This window comes from Microtus oregoni, unplaced genomic scaffold, assembly GCF_018167655.1.
Source record: "Microtus oregoni isolate MIOR12 unplaced genomic scaffold, Mior012 000003F_ref0000135, whole genome shotgun sequence".
In the NCBI taxonomy this organism is placed as follows: Eukaryota; Metazoa; Chordata; class Mammalia; order Rodentia; family Cricetidae; genus Microtus; species Microtus oregoni.
The window spans coordinates 3,824,088-3,842,819 of NW_024543062.1; the positions used below are offsets into that span (position 1 = coordinate 3,824,088).

Below are 18,732 nucleotides of genomic sequence, written 5' to 3' on the forward strand. Positions count from 1 at the left end.
GGTTTAGGTTCTTCCCTTTTCCTGAACTGCGGCCTGACACATCAGCCAGGAGCACCCTGACTCTGTCACTGGGGGCGGCTAGGGGAGCTGAGTGGCAGGAACCTGACTCATCCAACCCTCCTTAAAGGAAGCCCCAAGACTTGGCTCTGATGTTTCTCAGATTAGGAAAAAAGCCCCGGAGGCCTCATGCGTGCCCCAGAGGGAACCAGTGACTAGATCTGGGGATGTGGTGGATGCTGCCTTCCCTCTTGAGGGCTGAAGTGCATGTGATGGCGTAGTGTAACCTCTGCCACTGTTGGACACCCGCCTTAGGAAGTTCCTGTACTCCCATGGTCCAGTCCCTTCTATAGACTGTGGGGCATGCTAGGTGGCATTGGAAGCTATGTGCCCTGGGCTAGTGGCCGCAGGGATGTCTCACTTGCTGAGGACAGTTGAAGAATCTTCCCCATTACCTGAGGGACTCAGTAGGGTATCTCTCAGGGCCCCTGAGTCATACTCTAACAGTGTAGGAGGCCCGGGAGATTCACTGCTCTAGTCCAGTCCTTGCACTACCCTGGCGTGCCCAAACATGGAGAGGACTATAGAGGTCCTCTAAACAGGGTGACCTGGCCTCAAGTTAAGTTGGACCCACTGCATTGGACTCCCTGCCCTCAGCTCTTGATTTTGCTGATGCCGACTGCAGCATAAGAGCGCCAGGAAAAGCACACCCCGATGCACGTTCATTCACACATGCACGCAGCAGGATCCAGCAAGCTCACAGCATAGTCCAGGCTGTGTGCTCTTTACTGACAGCACCAGCTCTCCTCTGTAAACATCGTTCCCAGGTTGTCACTTGTTCACTTATCGCCCAGCCCCACGTGCAAAGTAGGGTCAGCTGCTGCTGCTGGGACAGACCTCCCACGTGTTCCAGGAGCTCCAGGAGAGCTGCTAGGCCATGAGCATACCCTCAGTCTGTCCCTAAAGATGGGTGACATTTGGGGAAGAAGTAGGACAGTGCATGGGTGTCGCCTTTCCCTTGCTAACCTGTGGCTGGCGGAGTGATAGGTTCAAGTTCCCTCTGTCACCCCTAAGGCTTGCTGATCTGCAGCAACCACAGGGCATGTGGCATTTGAGTAACGCTTGGCTTATCAGCTTCATGTAATTCTTAGACAAACTACAGAGTAAGCTAAAAATGTTATTTATATTGAGTGGAAACAGCCTTTTAAAGCAAGAGGGTGTTATTTATTCATGTGTAATGTGTGCCTACAGAGGCCAGAAGGATGTATTAGTTACTCTGAAACTGGAGATATAGGTGGTTGTGAGCCACCATGTCAGTCCAGGGGACTAAACCCAGGTCCTCAGGAAAAACAGCCAGTGTTGTTGTTTTTCCAAGACAAGATTTCTCAGTGTAGCCCTGGGTGTCCTGGAACTCACTCTGTAGTCTGGACTGGCTTTGAACTATGAGGTCCACCTGCTTCTGTCTCCCAGTGCTGAGATTAAAGGTGTGTGCCACCACAGCTGGATTACAGCCAGTGTTCTTATAATTACCGAGCTATCTTTCCTGCCCTGAGCAATCTCCTTTCTCCTGAGACACGGTCTCCTGTAGCTGGGCTCAAACTCAGTTCTGTAGCCAACTTTGAACTCCTTTGACCTCCCAAATGATGGGATTGCAAGTGTGCATCCCTACACCAGGGTCACACAGGTGCTGGAGACCAGACCCAGGGCTTCGTGTGTGCTAGGTAGGCCCTCCAGCGCTGAACTACATCTCCAGCCCAGAAACAGCCAGTGTTGAGGGACTGTTTTCTGATTCCTGATACACCTCACATACCCCTAGAAATGCATGTTTTAGGGATCCAGACATTGGGCCTGCCTGCAGTGCTTACCACGCTGGTGCAAAGCCCTGGTGTTCGATTTCTCCCCACCATTTAAAAAAAAAAAAAAAAAGGAACCAGGGTGATGAGTGTTAAATAATTTAATAGTATTCAGATGTGAGAATCTCATCAGTAGTTTCTTTTTCACAGTCACAGAATTTGGCAAATGGATCCAGCCGCTGAGGTGGATCCCGTCGGTCAGGAATGGGAAAGCCCCCATCTTCCCGAGAAGTAGACATGCAGTTTATCATCTTGTCCCTGGGTTGCCCTTTGCCGAATGCTTTCTCTAAAGAACAGGTGTCTGTTGGTTCCTGGGTATATCTGCCCCCAAAGAGCACTGGCTCCGGTTTCCCACGTCATGTCATGTGACATCGTGAAGGAAATCAAAGAGAAAGGTCACTTTCTGGAATCCTAAGTAACGACACACCGCAGGCTTTCTTGTGAGTTAATGAAAATAAGAGCATTCATCGTAAATTATAACCATCAAGAAGTGTTGACAGCCAAATTAGCGATCCTTGGGGAACTGCGTGTCCTGCCTGGCATCTTAAACGCATGCGAGAAAGCACTGTGTGCATGCACGGCTGTTGCAGCAACCTCTATGTGGTTAGGTTCCTTCTTTCCTACTTTGGGAGAAGGAATTGGGATGCAGACACTGGGGGCTCCCAAGATGAACTCAGCACAGGCTCACAGACAGCAGACGTCAGAGCACCGATGGCTGTGTGGTGCTTGGGTGGCAGTGGTTGGACTGGGACGAGGAGGCAGGTGGTGGGAATAGGATCCCGGGTGGGAGAGCGCATCACACTAGGGGTCTCTACAGCGAATATCTGCACTGCAGATGGCCACTATTCTAGCCATGTGCAGCTCCACCCAAGCAGACAGCTGGGTGTGCACTGAGCTGTCCCTGCAGGACAAGTGGCTAGACAGTTGATGCCAGTCACAGGGTCCTGGATTCTAGTCCCTCAAGGGTCCCCTAAAACATGGGCAGTTTGTCCCTAGGGCCACTGAGAAAATGCAACAAAGGAACACTTGGGCCTCTCCCCACCTTGTGCTTGGGGATGACTGGGGTGAAGGAGTCCAGGACACAGAGCCCTTCCTGGACCTGGGGTCTGCCCCTCTCAGAACTTCTACCTGGCCCAAAGGGTGTAAAATGGTCCCCAAGGGCAATGACTGCTTTAAGCTGGACACCGACCTCATGAACAGCCCCGCCCATCTGGATTCTGTTTCCCCTATGACCCACAAAGCTTAGGCTGACTTTGCTTGCCCTGACCTTGGCCCCTGGGCTTGCTTTCACCCTAGGAGAACTACAGTTGGCCTGCGGGCTAGGCCCTGCTAGACCCTTCATGGTGAGGGTTCTTGTTTCCTCAGCCAGCAAGCATTAAGGTGGTCGGTGTGGCTGTGGGCTGGGACCCTGGCAGCCTCAGAACCTCCGTTCAGCTGTGCATCGGGAAGACAGGGAAAGCTCGGCTTGCCATTTTAAAGACCTCAAAGCAACACTTTACAGCCAGAAGCAATTCTGAGACTGTTGTCTAACCCAGCCTTGTGGTTTACTCTTGAGAACTAGGCCCCACAGAGCGTGCCCAGTGATCACAGCTAGGGCTAAGGACCTCCTGCACCTTAGTAATTCTCCTTAAGGCAGATTAACTCTGGCACTCACCATCTGAGGAGATGCAGTTTGCATAGATAAAACTAAACTTACTCTTAGCTGGAGTTCCCAAGCAGCTAGGACAGCCTCAGGGCCATGTAGGAAGGCCATTGAATATGGATCACACCCGCCTTCTGCAGAGACAGGCAGGTTAGACGATCATATGGAGGAGATTGCTAGAACTGGGGAGCAGGGAGTTGTGGGCTTGCAATGTAACCCTAGAGAATGGGGTGGTGATGGTGATGGGATGGGGGTGGCGGGAATTCTTTTCATGCCCACGTGTTAGAGTAGTTAATTACCAAACACAAGGCCCCAGAGGCATGTGGGTGAGGCCTGGACCCAGACACCTGTGGAAGGTGAGCCTCAGCCTGTACCACCCCACAGCTGTGTGAAACCAGCCAGGCAGGGCCCTTAACCTGGATGCCAGTCCCTGGTCATCTTGGGGCGCCTGGCCTCCTACCATCCTGCCTGGCTAATACTTTACCACATCTAGATCTCTGTCCTGGGGTCTTCCGGTTTCTGCACTAAGGAGAGAGTACTTTCTTCCGTTCTCTGATGTGCACGTGTTGAGGCCCTGGAAGGACGGGCCTGTTCTAACATCAGTTCTCTAGGAGAGAGGTAGCCAGGTATGTGTGGCTGGAGAAAGGTCCAGCAGCTCAGGCCTGACAGGCACTGTCTTGTCCTCAAGCTGTAACACCGGTACCAGCGATAGCCATGTTCCCTTGTACTGTTTTTATCTTAATACTAGGCATTTTTCTAACACTTCTTTTTATTTAATAAAAAAGAGAGAGAGAGGAGAATCAAGTATTGTGTCAATGTGAAGTATAAATACTGGCTTTAGATTTCATCACTTCATTTAGAAAGCCCAAATACCAGGGAGGCCAAAGGTCAACCTGCTTTTGAGGACGTGGACCTTGAAGATGTCCCTGGGAGAAAGGCACACACCTTGCGGGGAAGGCGGGGAGGTTAGTTAGAAGCAGCCGGTTAGCACAAGGCACTGCCTCTTTCCACAAGGCAGCGTCAAACCAAGACTGGCCTAGGGGAGCACACGGAACATGTCAGAGACATGCCCCCCGTGCCATTCTGTTCTCAGCACGCCTCTCAGGGTGGCAGCGCCGTGCTTGGTGAACAAAGTGCCGTGCATCAGGTGGATCTAGTGTTCCTTGTGGTCAAGTCCTCTCCTGGGACCAAGACCAGGGAGGGGCGAGCTACGCCTGTGCCATCACCTGCTGGATCCCCACAGGGTCAGGGGGGCAGTGCCGGTGCCCACACTGTATTCTCTTCACCAGCCGTCGGAGCTTGCTGGGGAAGGCTTTGTTGATGTAACGGTAGAGCAACGGCGTCACGGAGCTGCTTGAGAAGGCCAAGAACTTGGCCAAGTCCTTAGCAACCTGCAGGATGCCCAGATAGTGCCCCTCTGTGGTCCTCCCCCGTGAGGCCAGCACTGTGTGCCCCAGGCTCAGGTAGTAAGGCGTCCAGAGCCCAAACTGTGTGCACACGGTGGCCACCAGCAGCCTATGCACCGAGGGGTCCAGCCTGCTGGTGTCCTGGTCCAGGGGCGTGTCTTCCTTCCCAATCCTTGAGATGAGTGCCAGCGCATACAACACAGCCAGGCCTGGCACCACATAGCCGATGAGCACCAGGATAGCGTCCGCAGCCTCCGTGTTCTGCATCCGGGCACACTCAGCGATGCGAGAAGACACATGGCTGCAGATGTAGAACAGCAGAGAGGAGAAGCTGGTGAGCATGGCCCCACCCCAGACGAAGCCACACACGTGCCGGGTGTTGTACACACTGGCCATGTAGGTACGTGGCAGGGCACGTTCGATGTAGTAGTCAAGGCTCAGCAGGGCAGTCGAATACATGATCACCAGGGAAGCCACATTGAACAGGATGAGCAGTGTCACATGGGCCTCGCTGCTGAGGCTCCACAGGGCCCACCTGGAGTGGGCGGGGCCCAGCAGGTATGCAGGTGCCAATGCTGTGAGCACCAGCCCGGCCACAGCCATGTTCACGAAGTACACATCTGGCATAGTCATGCTGTTCTTACTGGTCAGGTTGGCCAGCACCAGCAGGGCATTGTAGCCCAAGCCCACAGGGACACCTGCTCCCAGGTAGAGAAGCGAGAGGACCCAGAGCCCCAGGCGCAGGTTCCGGCACAGTGGCTCCTCGCCCCACGCTGTGCTGTTGAGTGGGCCACAGCTCCACATGGCAGCTCACCCCAGCTTCACAGCTCTGCTGAGAGAGAAGGAACAGAGTTAGACTCCAGGAAGCACCCTCCTGCATATGTAGGGGTGTGTGTGTGTCTGCAAGCAGGAGGCTCCAGGCCAGGCTGCTGGAGCCAGGCCTCTGAGACTTCAGGGACATTCATAGCCATGGTGAGACTCCTGGACCATTTCTGAAGGGAATCAGAGTTCCAGGTGACCTGCCAGACTCTTGAGCAGAAGCCTTTAGAAGCATGGTACACGTGCCCTCCTGTGCCGTGGCCACACCAGCTGTGCCTTGGGCTTCTCACCACCATCAGAACTCCTGCTGCCTTTGGCACTGGGGGCTTTTTGGGGACAGAACCCGCATAACCTCAAACCACATCCTGTGCTGGGCTGCCCCAACCACCGTCCTCACCTGATGGCTATCCCCACCCACTCTCGTGTGTACAAGACAAGCACAGCCTGTCATCTGGGACACACATCTGCCTGGTGCGGGGAGGGGCGCAGGAGAACATATGGGTGGTGCACAGTATTAGGTGTCCCCCAGCACGAGCACACGTGAGCAAATGTGAGATATGAGTGTTGTGCACCTGTAGTCCCCGCGCTGTACCCTGTGAGCAGGGCCTGGAAAAGCTACTGCCCTGGAGCTGTGTAGCAACCGGAGGCCCAGGCGCCTCTGAGGCTGATGACGCCTGGGGGCCTAGCGTGGATGCTCCATTGTGCCCACATAATTTTCCTCAAACGGGCTGCCCCTTTTTGTAGTTAACTCTTGAGGCTTGCTGGGTTTGTGGGCACCCAAATCCACCAATGCTGGGAGACGTGGGAGGCCTGGGTGAGCCCAGGCATTCCTTTCCCTCCCCCAGGGTCACTGACCTATGGGGCAGCATAGAGCCCGTGTTGCAGTCTGTCCAGTTAATCCTGATGTAACTGAACAAGAGTTTGGCAAGTGCATCTACAGAGAGCATTCCTCTTTACTTGTTCTCAGGGACATGCAGCTCTTTAGACGAAACCTTACATTCAAACTGTACTTCGGCCCAACCAGACCTCCTGCCCACACAACCAAAAAAGAGAAAGCATCTGAACAGACATGGAAGCAAACATTCCCATTTCCCAGAGTGCAGGGGACACAGCTAGGAAGCCAGGCTGCTGGTGTTGGCGATGGTCCTGCCAACCTTAGGCCCCCACTGGGAGGGACCTGTGCCACCCAAGCACTGGTCTCCACTTGCTCGACACAGCGTACAGGAGTGTACTGACTGTGCTATGGGTCAGGGCATTGAGTGGCGGGTCCTGAAATGAGGGACACTACAGGTGCACAGGCTGGCAGCAGGCACCGGTGGGATGGGGAGGCTCATCTGGAAGAAAATGGAGAGACCCACGCTATGGTCTGTTCCAATGGTAGCCATCATTCTGATGCCAGGTGCACTGTGCCTTTCTGGACATCAGTTTGTACCCTCTTCCTCCCCAGGTCAGGCACGCAGGGTTCAGCTCAGCAAGTAATGCTGGGACCCTCATTCGGATGCACATGAGAGGCCACTGAGTAAGGACACTGTAGTCCTAGCCTGTGCTCCCAGCAGCTAGGACAGTGGATGAACAAAAAGCAAGGCCATGGAGTGGCGTCCTGGGAAGTGCTAAGTGACTCTGCCTTCCTTCAAGGACAAATGCTTGCTGTATCCTCCACCAGACATGGGTTTCACTGGATGACCCCCCTGCCTGCTACTTCATGGGAGGGGGGCTAGAAAGTGGCTACTGCGGGTTGGTGTACCCCAGCACTACCCTCGTGAAGGTACCTCTTTGTAGCTCCTCTGTTATACCAGTCACTCTGCAGGGTCTCCTTTGCTGCTCCTTCTGTTCTGCAGCACCTACCTCCCTGCACACTCAGCACGGAAGGCCCAGTTTCCGGGCACACTGGCTCTTCCTGGCTGCCTGGCTTTGGAGGCCAGTGGTGGCTGAACAGACCACAAATTATTGGAATCTTATCCACCAGACCACAGCTCCACAGTCTCCAGGGAACAGTGGGTATTCTGTGGCCACTGTGGCTGATATTAGTGAGTGTTCTGTCCTCTTCTGGTCACCAGCCCACAGCCATGTTCCTGCTGACTGGTCTTGTGTAGCCTTATGGACCCAGGCTTTATGGATATTCTCCACCTGGTCCCCTTTCAACTCTCCTTCCTCAAATGGAACAGAGGCTATGAGAGCCCACGGGTCCTCTGATGAGAACAAGCTCCCCACCACTGATGACAGGGACCATGCCCTCCAGCTCACTCAGATCCTACATCTACAGCACTCTTATTTGAGTAAATCTGTCCAGGAACTCGGGTCCTGTTCTGTCCCTCCATGTCTGTGAGACTCTCACTAGTGGCAGGCCATCAGTTCTCTCCTCCCATGGGGCTGCCATCCCTGGCCTGCTCATCCTCAGCCCCACTCAGCCAGTAGCAGCGAGTGACAGCCACCAGGCTCCTACCTGTATCACAAGTCCCTCCAGAGGCCAGCAGCAGGCAGCATGGCAGAGCCAGGGCCCGTGTCTCGGGAATCCCAGCCTCTCTGCAGCAGCCAGCGATGCGCGTGAGCGTGGCGCACACTCCTGCTGCACTTGTTTTCCTTGAGTCAATTACTCACACGGTCGCTGCCTCCCTTGGCAGGCGTGGAGGCCCCTCCCTATCTGTGTTTACAGCTGGTTTCGAGAGGGGAGGCGGCACTTGGACAGTCTGCCCTCCAGATCAAGTGTGCTCACGGCCTCTGCATCCATCCCACAGAGCATCCAGCCCCTGGGTAGGGCCTGCAGGTTGGGTACAGGCAGCTCAGGTCCTGAGACCCAGAGCTTAGTTTAGTTCAGTCCTAAGTTCCCTTTTCTCTTGAGGAAATGAACTGAACAGACGTTTGTCTGTAGAACTGAGGACAAAATAGTTGGGCCCCACTGAGACTCTGCCATAGAGATGCTGGCTGTGTTCACTGCAGGCCCAGGGACACACAAGGCTCTTTGAAGGCACAGCAGCAGCACGGGGCAGGCTTAGAATGGAAAGCATTGGAGCTGGGGTAGGGGGGTCTGTAGCCTCCCACACATGCATTTCCAGATGTACATGCATGTGACCTGCTGGGGGCCACAGGAGCAGACGGGACCTACTCTTTGGCTACAGAGTGCTGTTCCTGGCAGGACTGCTTGCCCCGCTGTGCCCCCATGCAGCCTGGTGGGTACAGCAGCTGCCCAGACTGCTAATTGACCTGCAGTAAGAAGTGGAGCAGGAGGTAGGGCTTAGGGCCTGCACTAGGCGAGCATCTGGGCTCCAGGGGAAGCATCGTGTGGAAGAGTCAGGTTAGAATTCACTCAGTGTTCACACACTGCCTGCCATGGACTGGCCCCTAGGTCTGAGAGCTGCACGGCACCGTTTATCCAACCTGGATGCACTGCAGAGGGTGTGTTTCTGGCCAGCTTGTGGGTGCCGAGCAGCTGATAAGCTTCATCCAGAACCTAGGTTTAACTGCTGTTCAAAATAGTCTTACTCGTCAGAACTTTTATTTCAGATAAAAAAAAAAACACAGAATGGTTGCTTTCATTTATCTTCTGAAAGTGATATTCTTTGCTGCTTGCTACTACGATGTTGATCCCAGGAGGTCCCTCCTCTTAGCAGGGAGATCCCAAAAGCAGAGTGACTGTGTGGGCTGCGACACCCATGTTAGGGGTGTAGGTCTGACAGAGTGTGTCACTAGAGCCTGCGTCCCATTTTCGTTGCCCTGGGAATGTCCCTGTGGCCACCCTGAGAGTGTCCCTCCCACCTTAAGGTGTAGGCTGCGGCTTGGGGAGGAACAGCTGGGTATGGCCTAATGACAGGTGGACGCAGCAGGCAAGGCCCCAGAACCACAGCCGGTCCCTGTACTTGGCTGTAGAGCTCTGGCCATGTGGACCTCAAATCTAGGCAGTTCCCCTTGGGGCACCCTACAGTGGGGCTCCACCTGTTGGGGCTGTGGGCACCTAACACTAGTGTCTCAGTGAGTTCAGGGGCCTCAGCCAAATACATTCCTTAGCCACAGAAGGGGATCAGGGAGGCTGACCTCCATGGCGTGTGGGTGTGGATGTGTTCACAGGCCTCTCAGGGTTCCTATCTCCCTACATCGCCACTTCCTTCCTGTTCTCCTTGCTGCTAGAGAAGATGGACTTCCTGTAGCCAGTGAACAATGATTTGGTTTCTACCCTCTGACCTGGGCTAGGCTGTCTTTCCAGTCAGCCAGGCCATCTGGTAATTTCCTTCCTGAGAAACTGGCTCACAAACCAGGGAGGCTGGGGAGAAATCTGATGGTCTCCACAGAGGTGCAGTCTGTACCTGACAGTGTCAGGGAAGTTCCAGGGAGGTGCCACCCCATGCAGCAACGTGGGGACAGCAGACATGGAAGCCCGGCAGGTGTCCGTCACTCTCTGCCTGCGAGAGTGCAGTGTTCATTCATGACCCAGCTTCTGGAGCCCCGCCAACTGCTGCCACCAGGGAGAAGACATTCATTCCCTCCAGTCAAAAAGCACTGCCCACCAGCCCATCACCTCTCAGCCATCTTTCCCAGCACCACCTTCCTCACTTGTCTCTCTTGCCTTCCTTCCGCGGAACCATCCCCGGAACCCTCCCCCACAATTCCTGCCATTTCTACCCAGGTTTCCTTTGATTCCCACATCCCTCAGACATAGTACCAGGTCACACCTCTCAGGCCAGGCCAGCCCCTGACCCTGTCTCCTGTTCAGTGCTCTGTCATTCCTCCTGCTTGTCAAATCCTGACTGGACAGCCACAAGCTCCTCATACTCATAGCCCAACCTTGCCACCAATGAGTGGCCCCCACACCATCAGAAGGGTGCTTGGTCTCTTCTGCCCTCCCTGTGTCTGAAGGCCTAGCCTCCCCACAGCTGGCCTGTTAAGTTAGTTTCAGGCTCCACTGAGTCCAAATGTGTCTTCCTGTAAAAGTACCCCCAGAGGATACCGTGGCAGCCCCAGCCCACACCCTCTCCCTCCCTCTCCACATGGCCATGGTGCTGCCCACTAACCCTCAGAATCCGGCCAACACCAGGTCCACGCTCACTCCCATCTTCTCTGGGCACCCTTATATAGTAGGCCAGCGTGTCCCTCATTTTGGCCATCTCCTCACCCCAGCAGGGGAACCTTGTCTAAGAGAGCAAAGGAGCTAGGGCCACACAGGCCTTAGGCTACCCAAGAGGACTGCAGTCAGTTCATTAACAAATTCATTAATGATATAGTGATTCACCTGCCCTCTTTCATACTTGCTTTTGTTTTCTTAATTACATCCATAAAAGAGTAAGGGGGTGGAATGGATCAGTTGCTAAAGCACTTGCGTGCAGACATGAGGATCGGACCTCCAGGATCTATATAGCAGGCTAGGGGTGACTCTATACATCTGTAACCCTAGCACTGGGGAGGCAGAGCCAAGCAGATCCCCAGAGCTTGCAGGCTAGCCAGTCTAGATGAATCAGTGAGAAGTGAACCTGTCTTCAAAAATAAAATGGAGAAGACAACACCGGATGATGATCTCTGGCTTTCACATTCCTGTCTTTTCTCTGTCTCTGTCTCTCTCTCTCAAGCGTGCACACCATGAGACTAGCAACAGAAGCACCACCTCAGTTGAAAGCTCTTAAGGTTCCAGCATGTGAAGTCAGCAGAGGATGAAGGAGAAGGCGAGGAGGCCAGCCTCACTGAGCATGGGGCACATCTGCTGTGTGTAGGACAGAGATGGTCCTCACTCAGCTGGAGCCCGCAGCCTGCTGTCTTCCCCGTCTCTCCTCATCTGTCCCACAATGTAGCAAAGGGAAGAGCAGGGCACAGATGTCACAGAGGGCTGAGAGCAGAGCAAGGACCAGACCAGGCATCGGGACCAAGGTGGTGGGAGGCGCTCCAGTGTGTGACAAGTCCAGATGGCACTGAAATTTGCTTGGGGCCTGAGCTAGGTGTTGCTAGAAGACCGGAGGGAAAGACAATGGGTGCAAAGACAGTCCCTCACCCCAGCCAGGGTGGCAGCTCAGAATAGCCACCAGGGAGGAACTTGGGGCTCTGCATTCCTATTTCCTGCCCAAGCCGCCTTGCTGACTCCGAGATGACCTCAGCCAACCTGTTCATCACCCTTCAAGTCTGACAGAAAGGCCATGTAATGAGCGCCGCCTCCATCCGGGTGAGGTGAGGCCTAATTAGTACTTGGAGCTGAGCAGGCCAGTGGGCACCTAGGTGGTGGCTCTCTTTCCTCAGACACCACCCTTGAGTTTCTGAGGACTTAGCTGTGGGCCTCCTGCTGAACAGCCCTTCCTGTCCAGTGCCCTCAAGGGTGGGAGGCAGAGATGTCTTCCTGCAGCCCCGTTATCTCCCCCATTCTGGCCAGCCCATGGAGACCTGGAAGATGGAATCTTTAGCAAGAACACAGATCTCCTCTGTTGACTTGAGTTCCTAAGAAGTGTCTATCCAGGCTGGGAGTTCCCACCTCACTTTGGGCCCTGAGCATATAACTCTGGGGTCTTGGGTTTTGTTGAGACAAGGGTTTCACTAGATAGCCCAGGCTGGCCTCAAATTGTGATCCTCCTGCTTCCGCTGCCTGAGTACTTGGATTCCAAGTGTGTCCAGTATGTCTGGCTCACCCTCGGACAATCTCAAGGCAATTGATCAGGGCACTCTGTGGTACTACTGCCAATCACCAGGTCCTGTTCAGAGCTGGGTGCAGACAGGACTGAGTGGAACAGCACCCTGTGGTGTTTGCTCCACTGCCCAGCCCACCCTGTGGCACCCGTGATGAACAGCAGGGTCATACGCTACGGACCAGAGGATCTGGGGTCCTGAGCATCGGGGAACCAACAGTGTTGCTGCTCCTTTCCTTAACTATGCCAGGGCTAAGTTGGCAGTGGCCACTGGGCCTGAGTGATAAAATGGGATAGAAACAGGTGCACAAGGGGCACTACTGTCCCTACAGGGAGCCCAGGGCTTCTGCGTCCCTAACATACCACATCAGGGTGTTTCAGGCACGGTTGTATTACCCCTAAATAAAGGGTTGAGGTTTTGTTGTTATTATTTGTTTGTTTAAACAGGGTTTCACTCTGAAGGTCAGGCCTGCCTTGAACTCCTGCTGCTCTTGCCTCAGCCTCCTGCATGCTGGGATCACAGGCATGAGTCATTGTGCCAAGCCCTGAATAGCATCCTTACTTACAGACACTGATTAGATCCCTGGCCTGATGTATGCTGCACTGCAGGAAGGCGTGTGAAAATGTGGGTGTGGCCTGGACATGGGGGTAGTGAGGCTCTTGGGACACTCAACCGTCTTCCTGTGACAGACAGGCACAGGGGCTGAGACTTTCGTGCCAGCCCTTATGCCCCTCTGGTTAGGCAGGTTGTTGCCACCCTGTCCCTCAGTTTCCCCAGGTTTAGATTAGGAAACTCCTCCCAAGCATGTGAGTGTGTGGTGGAGGGGGGAAGAGGAGATAAAGAATCGAGGGTGCCCTGTGCTTGCTAAGAAATCTAGTCCTTTCCCTGGCTGTCATGAGAGCAACAGAAGCTGGTCTGTGACCTTTCGCTCAGATTCTGTCAACTGACACTTGGGAAGAGGAAAACGGAGGGAGGCTGGGCAGGAAAGCACGTGGGCTCAAGGGACACACTGCACGGGAGCCTTCCTCAGGGGTGGGGAGTGCGGCTACCAAAGCAAATGTCAAGAAAGGCCTTCCAGAATTCACTCTGGGGACATGGCCACATGTGGCAGAAGCTTTGCAAATGTAGTCTGCTTGGGCTTGGGGATGGCACAGGGAGCTTCCTGGTGTTACTCTAATATTAAACCACAGGGTAAATAATTGGCTTTGCTGGCTTGTATTCACAACTTTCCAGGGAATGTGGAATTGGGAAGGGAAGTAGTTACGGGGGGGGGGGGCGCGAAGAGGGGTGTTCTGTTCTTAACTTGAAGTTCTTGAAGTTCTGCGTCTTGCAGTGGACCCCTCATGGGGCTCCCTGCGTAGTACAAGCACAGCAGTGACCCTGCTCGGGGTCACAGTCGCTAAGGACGAGAATCCATTCTCAGGCTGAAGGTGAAAGCGTTTCAAGGTGAGACGCTGTCGTCTTTTCTGTATGTCTTAATCTGAGAGTCCATGGGATCTAAATTAGGTTATTACTAGGGAATTTCTCTAGCAACAAAATGACCAGACTGAGTGAAAAATAGTGATCTCCTACAACCATGAGTGGCCAGAAGTAGCTAGAGGCAGCAGCCCCTAGAAGAGACTGGCAATGCTGGCAGGCCCAGGCCCAGAAGGGGCTTCCTGTTCCCATGTGGCTGGAGCAAACTCATTCACATTTTGTATTTCATTCCTTACCTACTAATCAGGCAACCCCATCCTCTGCTGGGCATCTCTGTCGCCCACTGCCCCACAGTTCAGCACCATTTTTCTACCAGGTGCCATGGCACAAGTCTGGTATCCTCCCTACTCGGGAGGCTGGGGTAGGAAGATCCCAAGTTCAAAGTCAGTCTGGGTTACACAGTAATGTAAGACCAGAGTGGGCAACTTTGAGAGACCCTGCCTTAAAGTAAAAAGAGGGCTGGAAGGTGTGGCTTAGCAGGAGGTCGTGGGGCTGAGGGTGGCTTGGCAGGAACCACTTTGCCTACCTTCATCCCCAATATCCAAAAGAGAGAGAGAGAAAAGAAAAAACAAAACCCACTCTTTTTCATTACAGGTCCTGGCCTACCTAGGGTCTCAAAAAAATCCAGGAAAAAAAAGAAAGAAAGAAATAGAGATGAGACATCTCACAGATCTAATCATTAGGACTCGGAGCAGTGCCCCATTCTGTTTATAGGATCGTGTTTTAACTGTTACACCTGTGCCCATTAGGGGCTGAAGAGGTGGCTCAAGGGATCAGAGTACTGACTGCTCTTCCAGAGGACCTGGGTTCAATTCCTGGCACCCGTGTGTTGGTTTACAACCTCTGAAACTCTTGTTCCAAGGGATCTCATATCCCCTTCTGTCTTTGAAGGGCACAGCCCCTTGGTTCACAGGTGTCCATATAGATCAGCCCATCCGTGCATCTAAAGACCTTGCTCCCTGCTCATCTGGTATGTCTTTGAGTGCACCTTCGGGGACACCTCTCTGATCCTCCTCAGCCAGGCACTGGATGAGACCATCTCCCCAATGGGGCAGCTTCTCTGCTGTGCCCCAGTGCCTGGCTGGAGATATATAGACGTTAAGGACAGCAGACCTGGACATGGTGCCCCCAGTACAGGACTGTGGTCATGCCCTAGCTCCTTCGACATTCAGAGCTCTATATGAACGATGACAGCGGGCCTTCAGCTGCTGTAGGCTTGGTGGGTTATTTTGTTATCAAGTGGCCTGCTGTGCACCAGGAGATGCTCAACTTTAGTTGCATGTCTGAAAACAAAGTGCTTCAAAAATGTCTTCTAGATGTTTATCTCCCTTTGCAGTAGTGACCGGAAGCCTTGGTAAACAACGCTCCACTGTAGGAACTCCTTGCTCAGGAAGGCAGGGGCTGCGGCAGGCTTTCTGCGCACACGGATTGCGCAGGCTAATTCCCGTAGCCACCCCTGCACCTTCCTGGCATGTGATAAGAAAGCCAAATGACGTACATGAGTGGTTTTGATTCTCATAGCTTTTTGCTTTTCACAGTTCACAATGCAGAGGAAGGCGCATGGGCCAAGCAGCCAGCCTCAAATGCATTCAGCACAGCACCCTATCTCTCTCTGTTTAGAGAGGCTCAAACTTGGACCAGGCAGCCTGCCTGAGATGCATAAATACAGCAGCATAAATACCACCCTGTATTTATTTATGCAGAGGAGCCCGCCTCCTGCCAGCTGCAGGAAGCTGCATGGGGGATAGATAGGTTGGGACCAAACCACCCCTGCCTCAGAGCACGCAGGGTGCCTACATGGGACCCTGGGCTGTGTCTCCCCTGGAGCAAGATGGAACTCATGCTTTTGCTCTCGATTTACTCCATAACTTGGCCTTCTTTCCCTGACTAACAAGGTTTGAGGCCTTCTCAGACACAAGATGGGGGAAAGAAACAATAGAAACATAAATAAGAGGCATTCTGAGAACTGCAAGGAGCAAACTCGCACAGATAGATTTTCCATTTCAGTCACTGGGTAGGCACACACCCCATGTGGGCTCCCATAGCCTCCAGCTTCTATCTGCTGTGGCTCCACCTGCAGGAAGCGCTGGAAGCCACAGATCTTATCTGGCTCTGCTGGCTATTTTTACCGTCCTGTCACAGGTCTGGTCACAACAGTTGCTGGCTGGGTGTGCTTTGGTCCTAATGCAGATGGGGAAACTCCTAGCCAATCCTGTTGGTATGAAAGGGGCCGCAGGGTGAGCACTGGGGTGCACAGGTTGCCAGCTCCATGTCACTCTGGCCCTCTGCTTTGTCTTTGGGTACGGGGGCTCTGTCAGCAACATCTCAAACGAGACAGAAAACTTACAGCTTCTCTCTGCAAACTTAGTCCCCTCTGCTCTGTGGAGCTTCAGGAGTATTAGAGTACTGGGCCTTTGAGAGCCTAGGGATCGATGTGACCCAGTGCTGGCCAGACTTGTAGGTTAGTGAAAGCCCAGCTTTGGCTGTAGGGAACCTAAGAGCCTGCAGGCAAGAGGAAGGAACTAAGGCAGTTTAGGGAAGACAGAAAATTCAGTCAGAGCACTTACTCTGTAGACCTGTGTTCTACTCCCCAGAGGCACGGCTTTGGTGTGCATCTCAGTATGTTTGGGGCACTAAAGGAGGGAATCATTACCACTTCAGAATTCCAAAGGACATCACAGGTGAGGAGAGAAAGCCCAGAGAGCAGCAAGCCCCTCTTCCAGCCTGTGAGCCACACAGGCATTTCCCCCCAACTTGGCATTTACCATTCATTTCTCCACCACCATTAGATCTGCTCAGCCTACACCTCCTGACCTAAATCCCCATATGCCCTCACATAAGCTCTGGGTGTATAGTCTCCTCTTGCTCATGAATCCACACCAAGTCTACCCTGACACATTGTACCCTGGAAGACACCAGAGGTTCTGGATTGGAAATCTGGACCTTGTGGTAGGTAGTTCTTCATAGCCTTAGTGTAATTATTAATAGTGTCTCTTTGCACTCTCAGCGATAGTATCTAGTCCCCTTATGCATGAGCGGCGTTGGGACATGGTCAGAGCCATTTCAATGGTATTAATTTACAGTTCTTTAAAGCTAGCTTGTCCCCAGGTCATCAATTGCCTCTGATACATGCGTGGATGTGGGGGTGGATACAAATGTCCGGCTGCTGGGTCAGGACATGAGCAGGATAGCAGCTCTCAAGTGCGTAATCACAGACGGGGCGCGCTGAAGTGGCAGGTGCTGTTCCGGACAGCGGGTACCAAGTAAGCCCTAGTCGGCATGCCTGCAGACCTCATCCTTCACCTGGGGTTTCTAGTTTCTGGCGTTGCCTCTCATACCTGGTGACTGTCCAGGGCAGACGGCGCCAGTTCCGCTATCTGTATGCTCTTAGGGACGCAGAGGTAACCATAGAGTCCCAGGAGAGCCCGTCGCGGGCAGCAGATCTGCCGCGCGCCAGGGGATCAGGACCGCGCGCCGGCCCCTGGCGCTCGCCCAGTGCAGCCCAGCGCAGCCCAGCGCGGTCCCCTCCCACCCAGGACGGAGCTCTCGGGGCTCCCCGCCCGGGCCCCACTCACCGCTCGCTGGGCAGCGGCCCGCGCACCGGCCACTGGCGGGCAGCTGGGCTCGCAGGAGACCGCGGAGCTCTCGGCGCGCACGCCGCGGGGGCTGTGTACACACGTGACCCCGTCCCTCCCCCGGGGGCCGCTGGCGTGGTCCCGCCCGCAGAGCAACGCCGTCAGGCCCCGCCCCCTCTCCCGACCGACAGCTCCTGTGGCCACTCCCTTTTCCTGGCGCGGCCGCTTATTTCCCCGTAGTCCCCGCCCCCAGTCCGACTGGACAGTCTCCGTGGCCAGCCCTGGTCGCCATAACTCAGGCGGGCCGCGCACCTGCCCCCTTCCAAGTTTGTGGCTTCCACCACCCGACCCGTGACTCCCAGGCCCTAGGGGCCTAAGCGATGCGATCGCGGGAAAGCAGCCTGACCCACTGTGTAGCTGCTGTCCAACGTGAAGGCGGAAGGATGCCATTTACTATGCCATGATTTGGCCTCACACTCTGGATGTGTGGACGTTTTCTTTAGAGTATTTGCCTGAGTTCAGGAAGCCCCGCGTTTCTTCCTCAGCACCACATAAGCCAGAGATAGTGGCGCATACATGGAATCCCAGAACTCGAGGTAGAACTGGAAGGATCAGAAGTTCAAAGCCATCCTTGGCCACATGTCCTGGGATATGTGAGATTTTTGTCTTAAAAACAAACAATCAATAACAAAAAATACACACACAAGAGACAGCCCACCTGGACATGGTGGTGCCCATCAATTTCCTCAACACTCAAGGCAGGAGCAAGGAGTCCTGCCGTAAATTCAAGGCTGATCTGGTTTACACAGCAAATTCTGGGCCAACTGGGATTATAAAGCAAGACTGTTAAAGAGGGAGGGAGGGCCTTGGAGTAATAGCCCATTTCAGGGCCTATGTTTGCACCCTGGTAACCCATGTCAAAAAGGCTTGTGATCCCAGTACTGGGGAGGTGGCAGGCAGATCCCTAGGGCCCCTTGGCCAGCTGACCAGCCTATCTTACTTACTGTTTTAGGCCAACACCCCACCACCCAAAAACAAAAACCCAGTTTTATAATAACAAGGTGGACAACACCCGAGGAATGACACTAAGATTGACCTCTGACCCCCATAGGCACACATACAAAAACAAAGCAATAAATAAATAGCCTAAACCCTCAAGATTCCTGGTCGGAGCCTGGGCTGTATTACCCATCTCCAGAGCATCGGGCCTCCAGGGGCCTAGCAGAGGGTACCTGTGAGGCTTTTGTTCACAACTAAGGAGTGCCGTGGGTTAACTGAGCCCCTAGCACAGAGGGCCCACTGGGTGTCCACTCTGCAGGACAGGAAGTGCAGTACAGGAACCACAGTACAGACGTTCAAAGTGAAGGCAT

The 18,732-nt window shown here is 53.9% G+C and overlaps 2 protein-coding genes across 3 annotated transcripts in view; one reads left to right on the plus strand and one right to left on the minus strand.

The window, feature by feature from the left end:
* The window catches only part of CUNH7orf50 (chromosome unknown C7orf50 homolog), a 101,906-nt gene that overhangs the window by 60,151 nt on the left and 23,023 nt on the right, over nucleotides 1-18,732 (plus strand). The gene's annotated exons all lie outside the window — the stretch shown is intronic.
* On the minus strand, nucleotides 1,937-17,472 carry Gpr146 (G protein-coupled receptor 146). 2 transcript variants are annotated; one of them, XM_041648315.1, is made up of 2 exons: nucleotides 17,363-17,472; nucleotides 1,937-5,727 (listed from the first exon to the last, which is right to left on the minus strand). In XM_041648315.1, exon 2 carries the CDS (start codon nucleotides 5,700-5,702, stop codon nucleotides 4,701-4,703), a length of 1,002 nt encoding a protein of 333 aa, XP_041504249.1. In that variant the 5' UTR covers nucleotides 5,703-5,727; nucleotides 17,363-17,472; the 3' UTR covers nucleotides 1,937-4,700. The 2 variants fall into 2 exon arrangements, with proteins under 2 accessions (XP_041504249.1, XP_041504250.1); XM_041648316.1 differs by having other exon boundaries at nucleotides 1,937-5,730; nucleotides 17,363-17,460.

Coding starts and splice junctions, on each gene's coding strand:
- Gpr146 (XM_041648315.1), bottom strand. CDS start 5,702: ATGTGGAGCTGTGGCCCACTCAACAGCACAGCGTGGGGCGAGGAGCCA.